We start from the raw sequence: 17,451 nt of genomic DNA on the forward strand, positions 1-17,451 counted from the left end.
TGTATATTAATATTATAATATCAACTATCTTAGCACCCATAACACAAGCTACTCTGTATGCTTACTTTGGGGCTAGATAGTGATGTGTATTGTTTAAGTATATTTAAAAAAAAAAAAAGTATCTGTTTTAAGTTTAGTATGTCAGTGAGTTAGTCTTATTTCTAATTAATAAACTATAGTTAACTAGTATTAATTAGATGTAGCACCTGCTGGATGCTGTTAGCAAAAAAAATAACATAAAAAACAGCAGTTCAATATTTTATTGTCCAAGTAATAATACACGAGACCAAAGGTTAGGCCACGACTTCGTCACATGGCGCGGTAGCTGAAAAGCTTGTTAAATCCATACTATAGAAAGTTCGTTGATGACACTCCCATCGTATGGGGGGGGACGGGACTGCGCGGGTGTGAAGTCGTGCGCGCGGGGCAGAGGGTAGGACTGCGCGCGTATGAAATCGTGCGCGCGGGACATCGGGAGTGTTACGAACGAATTTGCCCAGCTATAGTCCATCCATCCATCCATACTAATAGTAAACGAGAAAGTAAGTCTGTCTGTATGTCTGTTACATTTGGATGAAATTCATCAGCATGCATAAATAGTATCACTAACTGTTAACTAACCTATAATATGTAAATGTTTTCTGTACCAAATAAATAAAAATAAACGGACCCGAAATATGTCAGCGACACGTTGAGGATCGAAAAGAAAGGAATTTATTTTAAGTATTTTATTAAATTCAATATTAGAATTTAAATTATAATTAAAAACTTATTACTAATTTAAATAACTGATTTCTATCGAAGCAAGATATAGAATGATATCTTAATTTCTAACTTATTAATAACGAATCGGTTTGACTCGAATAAATATGGTTCGACGATGGTAGGGAGTGCTGGAATAGTGCTAGGTCGACAGATCACGTGATCAAGATCTGTCATTCCGATACATTTTTCTAGTTTTCGAAGCGTTAGCGATTGTAGAAAGAAAATTGACGTGCCACTTGGCAACAGGGGCATTTAATCGCAACACTATGTATCATTTGCGTCAAAACGAATAACAAGTGTGGCCATTACCGGCGCTTATAAAGCCGTGGCCACGCGTAGCTCAATAACCGGTATGACGATTTGTTGGCCTTCGCGGTTGGAAACTAGTTATATTTAATTAAACTGTGAATATCAAAGTTTATCATCTGTCTACTACGTTTATTATTCGTTCACCTTGTGCGTCTTCGGATTCGTTGGTGGTTACAAATGGTTCTGGATCTCAGATTCTGGAAAAGTTAGGAGCCTGATATTTGGGTAAACGATATTTCAAAGTGTTAGCTTCGTTATGACTATGCAAAATATACAATTTGTAAAACTTTTCTCCATAGTTTATTTTTTTGAAAAATACATGTTTTGCTCACATTTTGCTTTCAATCTCAGGAAAAGCAAACTTATTATCTTAAATTTTTGTTTTGTATAGAAAATTAGGTATATATCTTGAACATGGCCATTGTTTTTCGTTATGTTGCTTAATTTGCTTGCAATTAGGTAAAAATGGTTTTGGCGCTCACGTCATAAAATTTGCGTCGCGCGTCATTCGCTCCGTGCTTTTCACTCACGTAAAAGTCATAATTCGGCGTCTCGTTTGCGCTTCGAATTTTATCCATATCGTACCGACGCGCTGCGCGCTCTTAAGGGTCATCCAAAGATACTGACGGTTGTGTGGCAAAAATCGTATAGTTGGTTCGTCGTCATCAACCCATATTCGGCTCACTGCTGAGTTCGAGTCTCCTCTCATAATGAGAGGGGTTAGGCCAATAGTCCACCACGCTGGCCCAATGCGGATTGGCAGACTTCACACACGCAGAGAATTAAGATAATTCTCTGGTATGCAGGTTTCCTCACGATGTTTTCCTTCACCGTTTGAGACACGTGATGTTTAATTTCTTAAAATGCACACAACTGAAAAGTTGGAGGTGCATGCCCCGGACCGGATTCGAACCCACACCCTCCGGAATCGGAGGTAGAGGTCATAACCACTGGGCTATCACGGCTGTATATTTGTTTGCACTCAAGGCTGTATATATTTTTTTTATTCTTTACAAGTTAGCCCTTGACTACAGTCTCACCTGATGGTAAGTGATGATGCAATCTAAGATGGAAGCAGTCTAACTTCACAAATCGATTACTGCATTGAAAACATCATCATTCCGCCAGTATAACCCTTAATAGTGTTGCATTTCTTGGAAGATAACGAATATTATTTCGAAAGAATTAAAGTAAATTCCTAGATTTGTATAATCAAAAACAGTTTGAAAAAATATTTTTTTTTATTTCCGCTTGGGTACAATGACTGGACCTGGGCTCCATACAATTTTGGACTATCTCCTTTTAACCAAATCGCTTCAGTAGTAGCGGCGTTAAAGGGTAACAAACATCCAAACATCCATATAAACTTTCGCGTTTATAGTATTAGTAGGATTAGATAGTAATTCTAAAAATATATATATTTTTTTATCTATTTATTTATAAGAATACAGTAATTTACAAAAATTAAATAATGCAACCTTAAATATATTACACTATTTAAAACTTATCATCTATACACATTTATTAGGCTGGCACGCCTTTTAAAAATATTTAAACGATGTATACAAACTAGATAATTATATAACTAATGAATAAGAATAACTTTTTATTCTACCACAAGCACAGAAATCATAATAGTACAGGTACACAAGTAAAATACCTAATAAAGATCATATAAATGACATGAATTTATACTTCGTGAAGCAAATTATCACATTGCGGGTAGGTCGCCGTTGGATCGGGCGGACAGAACGTCGTTTCGCCGTCACCTATCGGTAAAGACATAGTGATGGAGAATTCTAAAAATAATTTGTTGTGTTCAGATGAGCAAGCTTGTCCTGATACTCGGCGCGCTGGCGCTGGCGCACGCCGCGCCGCAGCCTGACGGCGACCTGGACGCGGTTATCGCGCAGATCTTCGGCCAGCCGAGCTCTACCAACGCACCCGCCATCGACAACAAGAACCTCGCGTCTACTATTGTGCCGCCCATCAACACCAACTCGCAGAGTAAGTTGCCCATCAACATCAACTCGTAAATTAAGTTTCCCAAAAACATCACCTTGCAGAGCAAGTTGCCCAACAATTATAACTCTCAATGTTATTTGCTCATCAACATCAACTCGTAGAGTAAGTTGCCCATCAACACCAACTCGCAGATTAAGTTGCCCATCAATATCAACTAGCTGAGTAAGTTGCCCAACAACATCAACTTGCAGTGTAAGTTGCCCAACAACATCAACTTGCAGTGTAAGTTGCCCAACAACAATAACTCTCAATGTTATTTACCCATTAACTTCAACTAGCTGAGTAAGTTGCCCAACTACATCAACTCGCGGATTAACTTGCCCATCAACATCAACTTGCTGAGTAAGTTGCCCAAAAACATCAACTCGCAGTGTAACTCGCCCTGCAGCATCTCCTCACACATCACGCAAAATAAGTTGCATTTTTTCTGCGATGTCCGGCAAACCTGGAACTTAATCAGCAAAAGAGAGAACGAATAAGAGAGATAATTTTATAAAATGAGCCTTTCTCACTACCAATCGCTATAAATTCACGTATTCTGTGGCTACTTCAAATAAACAAAGATTTCATTTCGCCATTACGTCACTAGTGTTTGTAAACATCTGCCTGTTTCTGTTCCAGGCAACACTCCATGCAAGACGGAGGACGGGTTAGACGGCACCTGCGTCAACTACTACCTGTGCAACACCGAGAACAACGTCATTACTGACGGCGTCGGGTTGATTGACATCAGGTATGCGACATTCGTTTGTTTTGACAAAAAAAACAATTCGGTCGGATGCATATTATCTTATTTTATAATATCGGAAGCCCGCGACTTCGTCAGCGTGAATTTCGATGTAAACTTCCAACTACCCCTACACTACCCCTACCCCTACACTACCCCTACCCCTACACTACCCCTACCCCTACCCTACCCTACGCATTAAGGTTGCACTCGCGACAGAAGCTTAAAAAATGAAGTAACTTTTTTCGTTTTCCCAACATTTCCCTTTACTGCTCTATTGATCGTAGCGTGATGAAAGTATACTATAACCTGCCCAGGAGTATGAAGAATAATTGTACCAAGTTTCGTTAAAATCCATCGAATAGTTTTTGTTTCTATAACGAACATACAGACAGATAGACAAAAATTTTACTGATTGCATTTTTGGCATCAGTATCGATCACTAACCACCCCCTGATAGTTATTTTGGAAATATATTTCATGTACAGAATTGACCTCTCTACAGATTTATTATAAGTATAGATTTATTTAATCTGTATCTATTTATTTTCCAGGGTTGGCGATGGAAAGTGCCCTTCGTACTTGGACGTGTGCTGCATACCTCCCGACACCAGGAAACCTGACAACCCTATCACCCCTCGACCGGACAAACTGCCTACGGTAAGCTCGTTTTCATCACCATTAATAGCCCATATTCGGCTCACTGTTGAACGCGAGTCTTCTCTCAAAATGAGAGAGGTTAGGTTAGTCGAATCGAGGCAGAATAGGGATGATGACAGTTTTTTAAATTGTATATAAACTAAGAGTATACTAATAGTAAAGCAATTTTGTAAAAGTAACAGGGTATCTGCGATCATTACTTTCGGAGCTACAGGGATTTAAAGGGTCGGATTTGCGGCGCTGCCGCGGATCCCTGAAAAACGCGCCATACAAAATGGTACGAACTTATGACGTCGTAGGCAATTAATGATCGTTAGATTTGTATGAGCGTTTAAACAAAATTACTAATATCTTTGTTATTTCTGCGTTTTTGTTTATAGTTCATAATATTAAAAAATGTCGCCTTTAATGTAAGGAAGCTAAAACTGTATGAATTTTCATCTAATTACGATAAAATATTATTAGTAGATTTTGAAATTTTATAATCTTATTTATTTTGCAAATATCCAGACAATCTTTGCTTTTTATGTATAAATTAGTTAACATTGACCTTATTTACCCGAATGTATCACAAAAATCAATATATTCAAACCTAGTCATCATCCCCATTCGAATCAAGAAAATTGTCAGGTATGCAGGTTTCCTCACGATGTTTTTCCTTCACCGTTTGAGACAAATGATATTTAATTTCCTAAATGCAACACAACTGAAAAGTTGGAGGTATATGTCCCGGGCCGGATTTGCCCTCTAAATCGACGGCGAAGGTCATATCTATTGGGCTATCACGGCTAACGCTTGCTTCGAAAATTATATAAAGTATGGGTACTGTATGTACATTTGTTGTTGTAATATCAAGTGATCAACCAATCCATAAATCTTTAATTACATTATTTTAAGTATTTTCCTGGTATTACACATACCAATTACTTTAATAACTACTAACAACATAAGAAGGCTCAGAGTCACACAGCGGGCGATGGAACGAGCTATGCTCGGAGTATCTCTGCGTGATCGAATCAGAAATGAGGAGATTTGCAGTAGAACCAAAGTCACCGACATAGCTCAACGAGTCGCGAAGCTGAAGTGGCAATGGGTGGGGCACATAGTTCGAAGAACCGATGGACAAAGTGCTGGAATGGCGACCCCGCACTAGAAAGCGCAATGTTAGTCGACCCCCCACCAGGTGGACTGACGACATCAAGTGAGTCGCAGGGATTCGCTGGATGCAGGTGGCTCAGGATCGTGATGTTTGGAAGTCGCCACTACATATAAAAAAGTGTGTGTCGGCCCCAACGCACGAATGGAGTTTACTCTATCCTAGTGGTAGTTTTCAAATTCAATATTTTCATACTGTTACTATCGCGTTGACGTAAACGCGAATTTATATGGAATTGAAACAGTTGTGCAGTAGTGCCACTAGATAGCGCTGTTTCAATTACTTAGAAATTCGCGTTTACGTTAACGCGATCGTCACAATATCAAACTGCCACTAGGCCCTCTGATCGACTGTCTAAATAGGTGTATGTTGTCTATGTACGTCCCAATGCTAAAGCCTGAAAAGTGAAAGGTGCGCAGAAAAACGTAACGCTGTCATTCGTTTATCGAATTTTACAGCCCATATTTTTTCAGCTATATATGTAAAGTCGATTCTTAAGTAAACTCCAAAAACATACAACCTATTATGTGCATCGATTGTACATCGTACATGTTTGTCAATTTAATGTAAGGAAGTTAAAACTATGAATTTTCATCTAATTATGATAAAATATTTTTAGTTGATTTTGAAATTTTATAATCTTATTTATTTTGCAAATATCTAGACAAACTTTGCTTTTTATGTATAAATTAGTTAACATTGACCTTATTTACCCGAATGTATCATAAAAATCAATATATTCAAACCTAGTCATCATTCCTATTATGTATCATCATCTCCTTACCCTTATCCCAAGTGGGGTCAGAAAAATATGTCAATCTTTTCCATTAGTTACTCGTCAACTCATCATCCACTCCTTTTACACACATGTCCTCTTTCACACAATCCAACCATCTCTTCTTTGGCCTTCCTCTCCTCTTATGTTCTTCCACTTGCACATTCAACATCTTCCTAGTACTATGACTTTCCTCTCTACGCATTACATGTCCTTAACAAGCTAACCTTCTACTCCTCAATTTTTCTGTCACTGGCGCCACCTTCAGACTTCTTTTTATATACTCATTCCTTATTTTATCTATTCTTGTCACACCAGACATCCATCTCAACATATGCATTCCTTTACTATCCGTCCTAATCCTTAAGTCTAAGAGGCATTCGCGGGTCACATAGTACTCCTGAGACCTGACGCCATTTCATCCATCCCGCATTTATTCTACTTTTCACGTCTCAGTCCACATTGCCATCGTTTTGAAAAGGCGATCCGAGGTACCGAAAATCGGAGCAAGCTGGTAGGGTTACACCATTTAAGGCAATTTTGGAAGATTGAGATGTGCCGCCAAAGTCCAAGAATAAATTCAGTATTCGTTTGACTGATTCGTAGGCCAACACTTTCCAATTTCTCCTGCCATTTTCCCAGTCTGCTCTGTACCTCAGATGCGTTTTCTCCGACAAGTAACATCTCTATTATGTGTAAGTATACTTAAAATTGTAATTGTAACTAACCAGCAGTAATAAAGCCTTATTTTTTTTTTTATTGTCCACAGCGCACAGGCTGCGGCTGGCGTAACCCCAACGGCGTCGGCATGGTCACCAAGGGCGACAACGACCACGAGGCCAAGTTTGGAGAGTTCCCGTGGATGGTCGCCATACTTAAGTGAGTCTAACACTATTTATGACAGCACGATACGCTTTGTCTATGTATTAACATTCTTCTGGTTGGCGCCAAAACACTTTGTAGTTAGTACTAGCACCGAAATTATTATATTAATTAGATTAGATAATAATATACAATTAGGAACACGACGGTGTCGTAGCCGCACTAAATACGAAATTCAAAAAGTAATACATTCTCGGGTCAATACGACACGAACCGTCGCATCCGATAATAATGGGGATGATGACTAGGTTTGAATATATTGATTTTTATGATACATTCGGGTAAATAGGGTCAATGTTAACTAATTTATACATAAAAAGCAAACATTGACTAGATATTTGAAAAATAAATGAGATTATAAAATTTCAAAATCTATTAAAAAAAATTTTATCGTAATTAGATGAAAATTCATACAGTTTTAGCTTCCTTACATTAAATGTGACATTTTTTTAAATATTTAAACAATAAACTTAATCGCACAAATAACAAAGATATTAGTAATTTTGTTTCAACGCACATACAAATCTAACGATCATTACATTGCCTACGACGTCATTAGTTCGTACCAATCTGTATGGGGAGTTTTTCAGGGATCCGCGGCAGCGCCGCAAATCTGACCTTTTAAATCCCTGTAGCTCCAAAAGTAATGATCGCAGATACCCTGTTCCTTTTACAAAATTGCTTTACTATTAGTATACTCTTAATTTATATACAATTTAAAAAACTGTTATCATCCCTATTTTATAATATAGATCGGTTACGTCCCTACAAAATCACCACAAAAAGTGATCCGAATAGGTAATAGGCTACAAAACTGAGCGCACACATGCACGTCTTTAATTACATTATTTATTTAAGTATATAAATAAATATATAAGTAAGTAGTTTTCACACATCCTGAACATAACTCTGAACTCGACTTTGTAGACGATATTTAGGTATTATTTGTTTAAATAAACCACAACTAACATTAAGATGGTCCTCTTTTGAGCGTCTCATTTCTCATGACCTAGTAACACATCTACCACTATTTAACATCATTGGTCGCATCAGTAATCAGTAATTTTCAATATTATTCAATAAAAATGGCGTCTTATGTTTTGAAATATTTTAAAAACTATTTAAAAAAATAAAGAACGAGATGGAGTATTTGTTTAATGGTAATTATTGATTATTATATTAATTTACGTAATTATTGTTAGTGTTAAATTTTGAAATACAAATTATGAAAAAAGTTTGTTTATGCGGTTGTTGTAGGAGACGCGTGACGTTTTTTTTTAATGGGTTTCACCGGCTACAGTACGTTGCTAGTAAAGATTCACTCTGGTTACTCTGCGATTAATTACAAATTAATACATAATGAGGGGCTGTATCGCGAGGTAGAAAACTGGAGGGACGTAATTTATCGACTCCAGAGTATTCAATGTAATTTATCAGAGTGACTTTACAGTAACCGTATGAATAAGTTTATTTTCACTACTCTTGCTCAAAAACACTGTTTAATTACCACTTCACAGCGGGGCTAAACAAGCATTTTAGGCAGACAATAATTTAAAAAAAGAAATACTTAACTTATGTAACTAATTTATTATAATATACCGAAAAATAACACGTTAAATTGTAGTCAGTGTGTTCAGTTCACACTATATCGACAGATTAAAATATTGCGAGTGACATTTTATACTAATGTATTTAACGATGACATATACACAGTGTTACCAACTCTCCAAAATATTTATCCCTAAAGTTTGTGTCAAAAACCCCTAAAATCGCCTTAATTATTGAGTATGAAAAATAATTTTGAAATAATATGCTGTAATATGTTTCAAAAGTCTATATTTAATACAGACAAAATATTACATCTTTATCAGAAGATTCAGATTTTTTGAAATCATACATGTTGACAATAAATATATTTAACAATTTTTTTTGAATGGTTGTAGAATATCGTATTATATATCGTTATAAATCGCTAGGTCAAGAAAGAAATATTAAAATTGTCATCAATTTAAAAATATTAAAGAGTCAAAAAATCCCTGAAAACACCCCTAAAAATTTCAAACTCCTAAAAAAATCCCATTTCACTTATTTGGCCCCTAAATCTGGGGGGGAAACCCCTAAGTTGGGAACTCTGCATATACAAGCTCCATAAATTGTTGCTTCTAAACAGCACAGTTTGTCACTAAAATAGATTGCAGTTTTGCACCGGGCTTGTGTGTGTCTAATTAGATATATTTATTAGAATGGGGATGATGACTAGGTTTGAATATATTAGATGAAAATTCATCCAGTTTTAGCTTCCTTACATTAAATGTGACATTTTTTATTATGAACAAAATAACAAAGATATTAGTAATTTTGTTTGAACGCCCATACAAATCTAACGATCATTAAAACCTACGCCGTCATTAAATCATACTATTTTGTATGGGGCGTTTATCAGGGATCCGCGGCAGCGCCGCAAATATGACCCTTAAAATGGTTTATTCCCCGTGGTCCCTGCGCCGTAGTCCCTGCAGACATATAATACTGCCGAATTAAAAATATGTTGTGATCAATATTATACTCGATTTTTTTAATATGTCGGGAATACTTTTAACGTAATCGGGAATACTTTTGTCGTATTGATTAAATATCTTATTAACCGACTTCAAGAAAAGGAGGTTTATTTTACGCGTATGATATATTTTTTTCCCATTATTTTATATTTTTTTTTATTTATTTTATTAATTTTTTTTTTAACAACAATTTGCTGCAGTTCCAGCGAGGCTAATGCCTTTTAGCAGATTATTGGGTGATTTTGTTGGTATTTCCGCAAAATACTCAAAAAAAGGGTGTAGTAATAACATAGTAAGATGGGAAGCCTGTCATGTTATGGCTTTGCATGGAGTTGTTTGCACGTTGTATTATATTTTTGGATTCCTTTTTTTGGAATAATGTTTTCTATGTCCATTCTACATTAATTGAAAAAAATGTGAGCCATCACGGAACGCCTGGCAGATGTGAAACATCGACAAAATCTGATAAAACAAAATATTATATAAGCCTTTTATTCGGACATTTTTAACAAATCTATTCTTACACTATTGAAATATAAACTTTTAAATATTATTTATTTTATACATTTCAAACTTTTCTTATCTTCCACTTTTTAAAACGAGAGCTTGGGATAGTCAGGCATTTTGTTAAAGTTATTTTTAAAGAATAATCTTTTTTAACCAAAACTCTCATTCCTCTACAAATAGTCGAAAATACTGTATTAGGAGTGGGTTCGACAATAGCCCAGCGGGCTGGATCAAACCACCTTCCTTCGGTAATGAGTCGAGCTATTGAGGCTTTTGGTAGCTACCTATTTCCATAGCTGGGCATTAACTCGTTAATCCGTTAATTAACGAAATTAACATTTTTTTACATCATCACTTACCATCAGGTGAGATTGTAGTCTAGGACTAACTTGTAAAGAATATAAAAAAAATTAATTAAATGATTAACTTTTAAGTTAACTTTTGAAAATGTTACGAACACGTTAACTTTCGTTACTATGCAGAGGTCCGTTAATCGTTAATCCAGTATAAGTTCTTCGATTATTTGTTTTTTTGATACTTCGAACTTGTGCAAGAGTTGAGTTATAACCGTAATTTTGACTTTGCGAATAAATTTTAAGTAAGTTCCACAATGCCTAGTTAAGTCGTAATCTCTAGGGTGGTACTCCTGAGTATGGTTCATAATTATTATCTACAAACCCAACGAAAAATGCTTAGTACAATGAGAAAAAAATCAGTCCAAATTGCGGAAAAAATCATAAAGAAATTCTATCTTCTAAACTAACTACTAAGCAAAATCGTAGAATATACATAGGGGTGATTCGGATACTATAGGGTAAAACAAAAACAAAACTATAGGGTAAAGTACCTAGTAGTAGTATCTACTACTCTAGTTTCACTAGTACTAGTCTATTCACAATGACATAAAATTGCAATTTTACACAGTGACATTAACGCGTTAACTACATGTAATGAAATGTAACGCTCCTCTGTTCAAAAACAATTAAATCTTACCGCTGCCATGCCTTTATATATTTGAAACGTTGCTATTCGTAAAAAAGAATCCAATTCTGTTCCCTACCAAAAAACTAATATGCCCAAACTGGCGAGGCAGGCAACCAAATAAAATCTGTGTGCCACCGAGATGGCTGGTTCTTCTCTCAAATAATTGCTTCTGTATGGCTGTTTCTTTGTACAATAAGCTTCCAGATTCATATAAAACTATGCCCCTAATAAAGTTTAAGCGAATAATCTTCTCCATTTTAAATAATAAGAATTATTATAGTGTTAACGAGTACATGAATGACGTGAAATTTTGTAATGTATAAATATTGAAGTTTTATTAGGTATTATAAATTAATGTGAAATTCTGTAAATATTTGCACGCTGATATATCAGTGAAGAACCATTGTAAAACAAATTATTTTTATTATTATTTAACATTTAATGAAGCTAACTATTTTTGTAACGAATTAACGAAGTCAAATATCTGATTAACGGTGCCCAGGCCCAGCTATGCCTATTTCAAACTAGTCTATCTTTCTATCTGTCTCATTGCTTTGTTTGCAAATGAACCAACGTCATTATAATCCTCCATATTAATCTCACATCAAGTACCGACTACATTGATCCCAGGATCGAGCCAGTCAACGACAACGATCCGCAGGGACAGAAGCTCAACGTATACGTGGGCGGCGGCTCCCTCATCCACCCCAGCGCTGTGCTCACCGCTGCCCACTACGTGGCGGACAAGAAGACCATCAGAGTCCGTGCCGGGGAGTGGGACACGCAGACCACTAAAGAACTCTACCCGTACCAGGACAGAGATGTCGCCTCCATACAAATCCACAAGGACTTTAACAAAGGTAATGCTGTGGTTTTTAAATATACCGAAAGCCGTGTTAATAGCGGTCTTTAACGTAAAGTTTCCACCGACATCTTGAGAAGATCTCGCTTGGCTCTTTGATCAGAGGTAGGCCAGCTCCGAGCTCATAGCCGTAAGGCCGTAAGCCATAAAAAGCCTTCAAAGTATACACTGGGAGTGGGACACACAGACCACCTTACTGTACTGTTTGTAGACTACCATTGCTAATAGAATTACATAATGTTAGAAGTTCCTCGATTTCAGGTGGTATTAACATTCATAATTTATGTTATTGTAGAAGGGAGGTATCAGTGTTGTTATAAATAAGAGGGTATTTGATGACTTGCGCTCAGTTGATTGTTAGACAGTGTAGACACCGTCACGCTGCCAGTCGCGTTAGCAATTTTGTGCAATACTGTTTTGTGTTGTAATTATTGATTATGTTTTGTGTTGTAATTATTGTTTATCATAAATTGTTTAATGTTTAATATGGGCAGGGATTGTAATCCCTTAAACCTACTCTCAAGGTCACAAGTCCTGGTACTTGCTCGGGGTGGTTTCCTCTACTACAAAATAATGGTACAATCACTGTCGCTGCTACCCGCCACGTCACAATATTTTTTACTCAATCGGTGCAAAATTCTACTTTGCTACTTGTGTAGAAAGAGAAGCTTTATCCAACCGTTGTTTGGTTTGCAGGAAATCTATTTTACGACATCGCGGTGTTATTCCTGACGCAGCCCATGGACCTGGCGCCCAACGTGCAGCTGGCGTGCCTGCCGCCGCCGCGCGAGCGTGTGCCCGGCGGCACTCGCTGCCTCGCCTCCGGCTGGGGCAAGGACAAGTTCGGCAAGGAAGGACACTACCAAGTCATCCTTAAAAAGGTACAGTCCTTTCCCTGTTGCTGGCAACTCTGGCAACTCTGCCAGCTGGCATTGACTTGCCAGGTATTTGCGTACAAAACTAAAGTCATCAGCCCACATATTTCAATAAGAAACACAAACCGCGCCAAAGGGGATATTGAGCTGATAAAAGTTGAGAATGCAAGAGCATCACGTTTTGTAGGAATGTCTTCACTCGTCTGTACTAGGAACTACTGCTATATTAGACGGAATTTACGGAGAGATCTGACTTGTTTTTGTGATCTTGTTTATTAGAAGGGGAGGTCACACATTCGAGAAGTGTTTAGGATGTGTATGCATTAATAACATCCAGGTAGTCTGCGCAGAAAGTTCATCATATTGTTGTTTTCTTCTTTGGCACCACGCTGCGAACAGTGGCATCCATACGTGGTGGATATCCAGACAACTCGTACCTACTAAATTTTTTAAAGATAAATATTAAAGGCCCATTTTGGGAAATGTCCTTTGTTGTTAAGTCTCATTGTAGACTGTCAAATAACAAGAGCAGATTTCTGAATCTTTGTCTTCTATTTGCAGATCGAGGTGCCAGTGGTGGAGCGGCGCCAGTGCCAGACGGCGCTGCGCAAGACGCGGCTGGGCCACTTCTTCGAGCTTCACAGCTCCTTCATGTGCGCGGGCGGCGAGCCTGGCCAGGACACCTGCAAGGGCGACGGCGGCTCGCCCCTCGTGTGCCCCATCGAGGTACGTCTCCACCAGGTGCCAGTACGGTGACGTCAGTGTCAGACGCGGCTGGGCCACTTCTTCGAGCTGCACAGCTCCTTCATGTGCGCGGGCGGCGAGCCTGGCCAGGACACCTGCAAGGGCGACGGCGGCTCGCCCCTCGTGTGCCCCATCGAGGTACGTCTCCACCAGGTGCCAGTACGGTGACGTCAGTGTCAGACGCGGCTGGGCCACTTCTTCGAGCTGCACAGCTCCTTCATGTGCGCGGGCGGCGAGCCTGGCCAGGACACCTGCAAGGGCGACGGCGGCTCGCCCCTCGTGTGCTCCATCGAGGTACGTCTCCACCAGGTGCCAGGACGGTGACGTCAGTGTCAGACGCGGCTGGGCCACTTCTTCGAGCTTCACAGCTCCTTCATGTGCGCGGGCGGCGAGCCTGGCCAGGACACCTGCAAGGGCGACGGCGGCTCGCCCGTCGTGTGCCCCATCGAGGTACGTCTCCACCAGGTGCCAGTACGGTGACGTCAGTGTCAGACGCGGCTGGGCCACTTCTTCGAGCTGCACAGCTCCTTCATGTGCGCGGGCGGCGAGCCTGGCCAGGACACCTGCAAGGGCGACGGCGGCTCGCCCCTCGTGTGCCCCATCGAGGTACGTCTCCACCAGGTGCCAGGACGGTGACGTCAGTGTCAGACGCGGCTGGGCCACTTCTTCGAGCTGCACAGCTCCTTCATGTGTGCGGGCGGCGAGCCTGGCCAGGACACCTGCAAGAGCGACGGCGGCTCGCCCCTCGTGTGCCCCATCGAGGTACGTCTCCACCAGGTGCCAGTACGGTGACGTCAGTGTCAGACGCGGCTGGGCCACTTCTTCGAGCTGCACAGCTCCTTCATGTGTGCGGGCGGCGAGCCTGGCCAGGACACCTGCAAGAGCGACGGCGGCTCGCCCCTCGTGTGCCCCATCGAGGTACGTCTCCACCAGGTGCCAGGACGGTGACGTCAGTGCCCGACGGTGACAATGAAAATATGTCTCTCTCTTTCGTCTCGTCTCATCGCAATAAAAGGGAGATAGTTTTATTCTTTAAACCCATCACTATTGGTCGACAACGTGTCTTTCTTTTGTCTGTGTTAATTAATAATAATAATCACAAATAACGCGATTTGTTAGTGGTAAAAGAAATTTCAAAATCATTTTAGCGGGCCTATTATGTATATCTACATCGTTTTTCATCATATTCTCGTTCAAGCGATCATCTAAAATAACTATTTCAACGAAATATCCTTGTCTGCATTGCATTTAATACATCAAACAAATAATGATTTTTAGTTTTTACAATCATCTAACATGATGATTTAAACGGAATTACGTAAATTCTATAGTTTTTTGTTAAAATAACGTTATTATCGCCTACTACCACGACTATAGATACTAATTTTACTTAATACGTAAAATGACGATAAATATGTCATTTCGTTGAAAACACAATGTTAGATTATTGCAAAATCGAAAATATGATGAAGAACGATAATAAATAACCCTGCAGTACTTACTTTCTACAACACCACAAACTTTACTTAGATGCCCGACGAGTTTAGAACCCATATGGGGTCATTAGCCATGAGCTCATGACTGAGCTTTCAGCCGTGTTTTATAATAAGTTTAATAAGTATTATGATTAATAATTTTTGTTGTGAACAGAACGACCCAGACCGCTACATGCAGAGCGGTATAGTCGCGTGGGGAATCGGCTGCGGAGAGGACGGAACCCCCGGGGTGTACGTCGACGTGTCCAACCTGCGCGACTGGATCGACGACAAGATCGCCGGCAAGGGTCTGGACGTTAAGGCCTACTCCTTCTGAAAGCGCTCAAAGACTACCATTTAGTATAAGAACAGTATATATGTCTAGACCAACTCCAATTTGATACTACGACATATATCTATGTATGTATATTGAAAAATGTCCATTTCGCATTGTATATACAGGATGCTCGGGAGTTTTTCCCATAACTTCAAGGTGTTGACCAGTCAATTTATAGGACAGTCCGGCAAGGGTCTCGACGTTAAGGTCTACTCGTTCTGAAAGCGCTCAAAGACTACCATTTAGCATAAGAACAGTATATAAGTCTAGACCAACTCCAATTAAAAAATGTCCATTTCAATAGGCCTAAAACACCACGCCATATGCCGTATATACAGGATGCTCGGGAGTTTTTTCCATAACTTCAAGGTCCATTTAAAGGAACCGAAAAAAAAAATCTTTTTATGTTTTCATACAAAGTAATTCAAATAATTCTGACTAATCCTTGCAGTTTAGAATACGTAATCGTAGTGGTAAGACTGTCGATATCGACGCACTCTGCACTTCACTAGTAAGCTACTTCATGATATTTATCATTGAATTAGTTTGGCTAGCTCATAATATAAGGATGCGATATAAGGGACACAATTTAAGATCTATTTACAAAAAAGGTGTTGACAAGTCCATTTATAGGAGCCCAACTGCATAACTAATTTTTTTTAATTATTTTTTTTTAAGTTTTTATACAAAGTAATTCAAATAATTCCGACTATCCATGTAACACACGCCTTTATATATCCTTGCATTTTAAAATACGTAATCGTAATGGTAACACGAGAGAAATATTTATTACTCCGAAAATAGTTATTTTAGACATTATTTTTCCATAAAGAATATAACCCTAGAGTTGTGGTAAATACTCCCGAGCACCCTGTATATCATAAAAAGATATAGTTGAGCCAATAGTGGGCGAGCAGAAAATATTGCTCTTTCATTCGCACAGTACTTTTTGTCAAATTGGTGATTATTACTTTTTTTTTTGATAATTATTTTTTTTTAGAATTTCTATTTTTCTGGGTCTAGCGATATTGCCGGTTCAGCGCTATTGGTTATAAATACGTTATTTTGTCGTCACGAGGCCTATCGTAGACCTACTAGCAAGGATTAAATGAAAAGCAAAATAAATAAATCAAAATAATACAAGATAAAAATATAATCCCAATTTTTTTAAGTATAATGATTGATTGACATTGACAAAAAAGCACTCTTCCAGTCATTTTATTTTTATTATTTTTTTTTTATAAATTGAGGGTCTTAATTGCTCATAAAAGTTTTTAAAAAAATGTGATATAATATGATTATATTAAATAAAATTTTTTATCTGTACTCTAATGTAATATAAATACTCAATAAATAAGTGATACTTACACGTCATACCGATAGATTTTTTTTGTACCGAGAATTTATAAATATTTTTTTCAATGAAATATAAAAAATACGAATAATAATCTCTAGTTTTTATTTTTGAACCTACACACAACCCATTAATTGAATAATAAAAAAAAATACTATTGTAATTAGATATTTATTAATAGGCTAAAAAGACTTGTTCTACTTTATTTGCTACACCAGTGCTTTCTATTCTATATTCTTTGGCTATAGTCTAGCAAGTTCCTTGATGACACTCCCATGATATGCGGGCAACGGGGGGAAAGATTGCACGGGTGTGAAATCGTGCGTGCGGGGAAGTGAGATGCATCAGTCGTGGGTTTTTCAAGCATCGCTACACGCCCCCCGATCCGCGCGAACTATCAGAAATGTTTCGAACGAAGTTGGCAAGCTTACATTACAGTTAGTTACTTACATTACA

At 38.4% G+C, this 17,451-nt stretch overlaps 2 protein-coding genes across 3 annotated transcripts in view; both read left to right on the forward strand.

Annotated features, from left to right (window-relative positions):
• The window catches only part of LOC112053537 (phenoloxidase-activating factor 2), a 35,563-nt gene extending 18,695 nt beyond the window's left edge, over window positions 1-16,868 (forward strand). The window contains exons 2-9 of one of the 2 annotated variants that reach the window (XM_052889648.1): window positions 2,898-3,081; window positions 3,721-3,832; window positions 4,381-4,486; window positions 7,187-7,296; window positions 11,958-12,208; window positions 12,907-13,091; window positions 13,647-14,435; window positions 15,480-16,868. In XM_052889648.1, the coding sequence (XP_052745608.1) occupies window positions 2,898-3,081; window positions 3,721-3,832; window positions 4,381-4,486; window positions 7,187-7,296; window positions 11,958-12,208; window positions 12,907-13,091; window positions 13,647-13,841 (1,143 nt within the window). In that variant the 3' untranslated portion in view covers window positions 13,842-14,435; window positions 15,480-16,868. The remainder of the gene's footprint in view (window positions 1-2,897; window positions 3,082-3,720; window positions 3,833-4,380; window positions 4,487-7,186; window positions 7,297-11,957; window positions 12,209-12,906; window positions 13,092-13,646; window positions 14,436-15,479) is intronic. The other variant, XM_052889649.1, reaches the window with a different exon arrangement.
• On the forward strand, window positions 13,893-15,641 carry LOC128199615 (uncharacterized). The gene is made up of 7 exons (XM_052889846.1): window positions 13,893-13,967; window positions 14,010-14,123; window positions 14,166-14,279; window positions 14,322-14,435; window positions 14,478-14,591; window positions 14,634-14,747; window positions 15,480-15,641. Exons 1-7 carry the CDS (start codon window positions 13,893-13,895, stop codon window positions 15,639-15,641), a joined length of 807 nt encoding a protein of 268 aa, XP_052745806.1.
• Window positions 16,869-17,451: the final 583 nt, after the last annotated feature.

Source organism: Bicyclus anynana, chromosome 26 (assembly GCF_947172395.1).
Source record: "Bicyclus anynana chromosome 26, ilBicAnyn1.1, whole genome shotgun sequence".
NCBI lineage: Eukaryota > Metazoa > Arthropoda > Insecta > Lepidoptera > Nymphalidae > Bicyclus > Bicyclus anynana.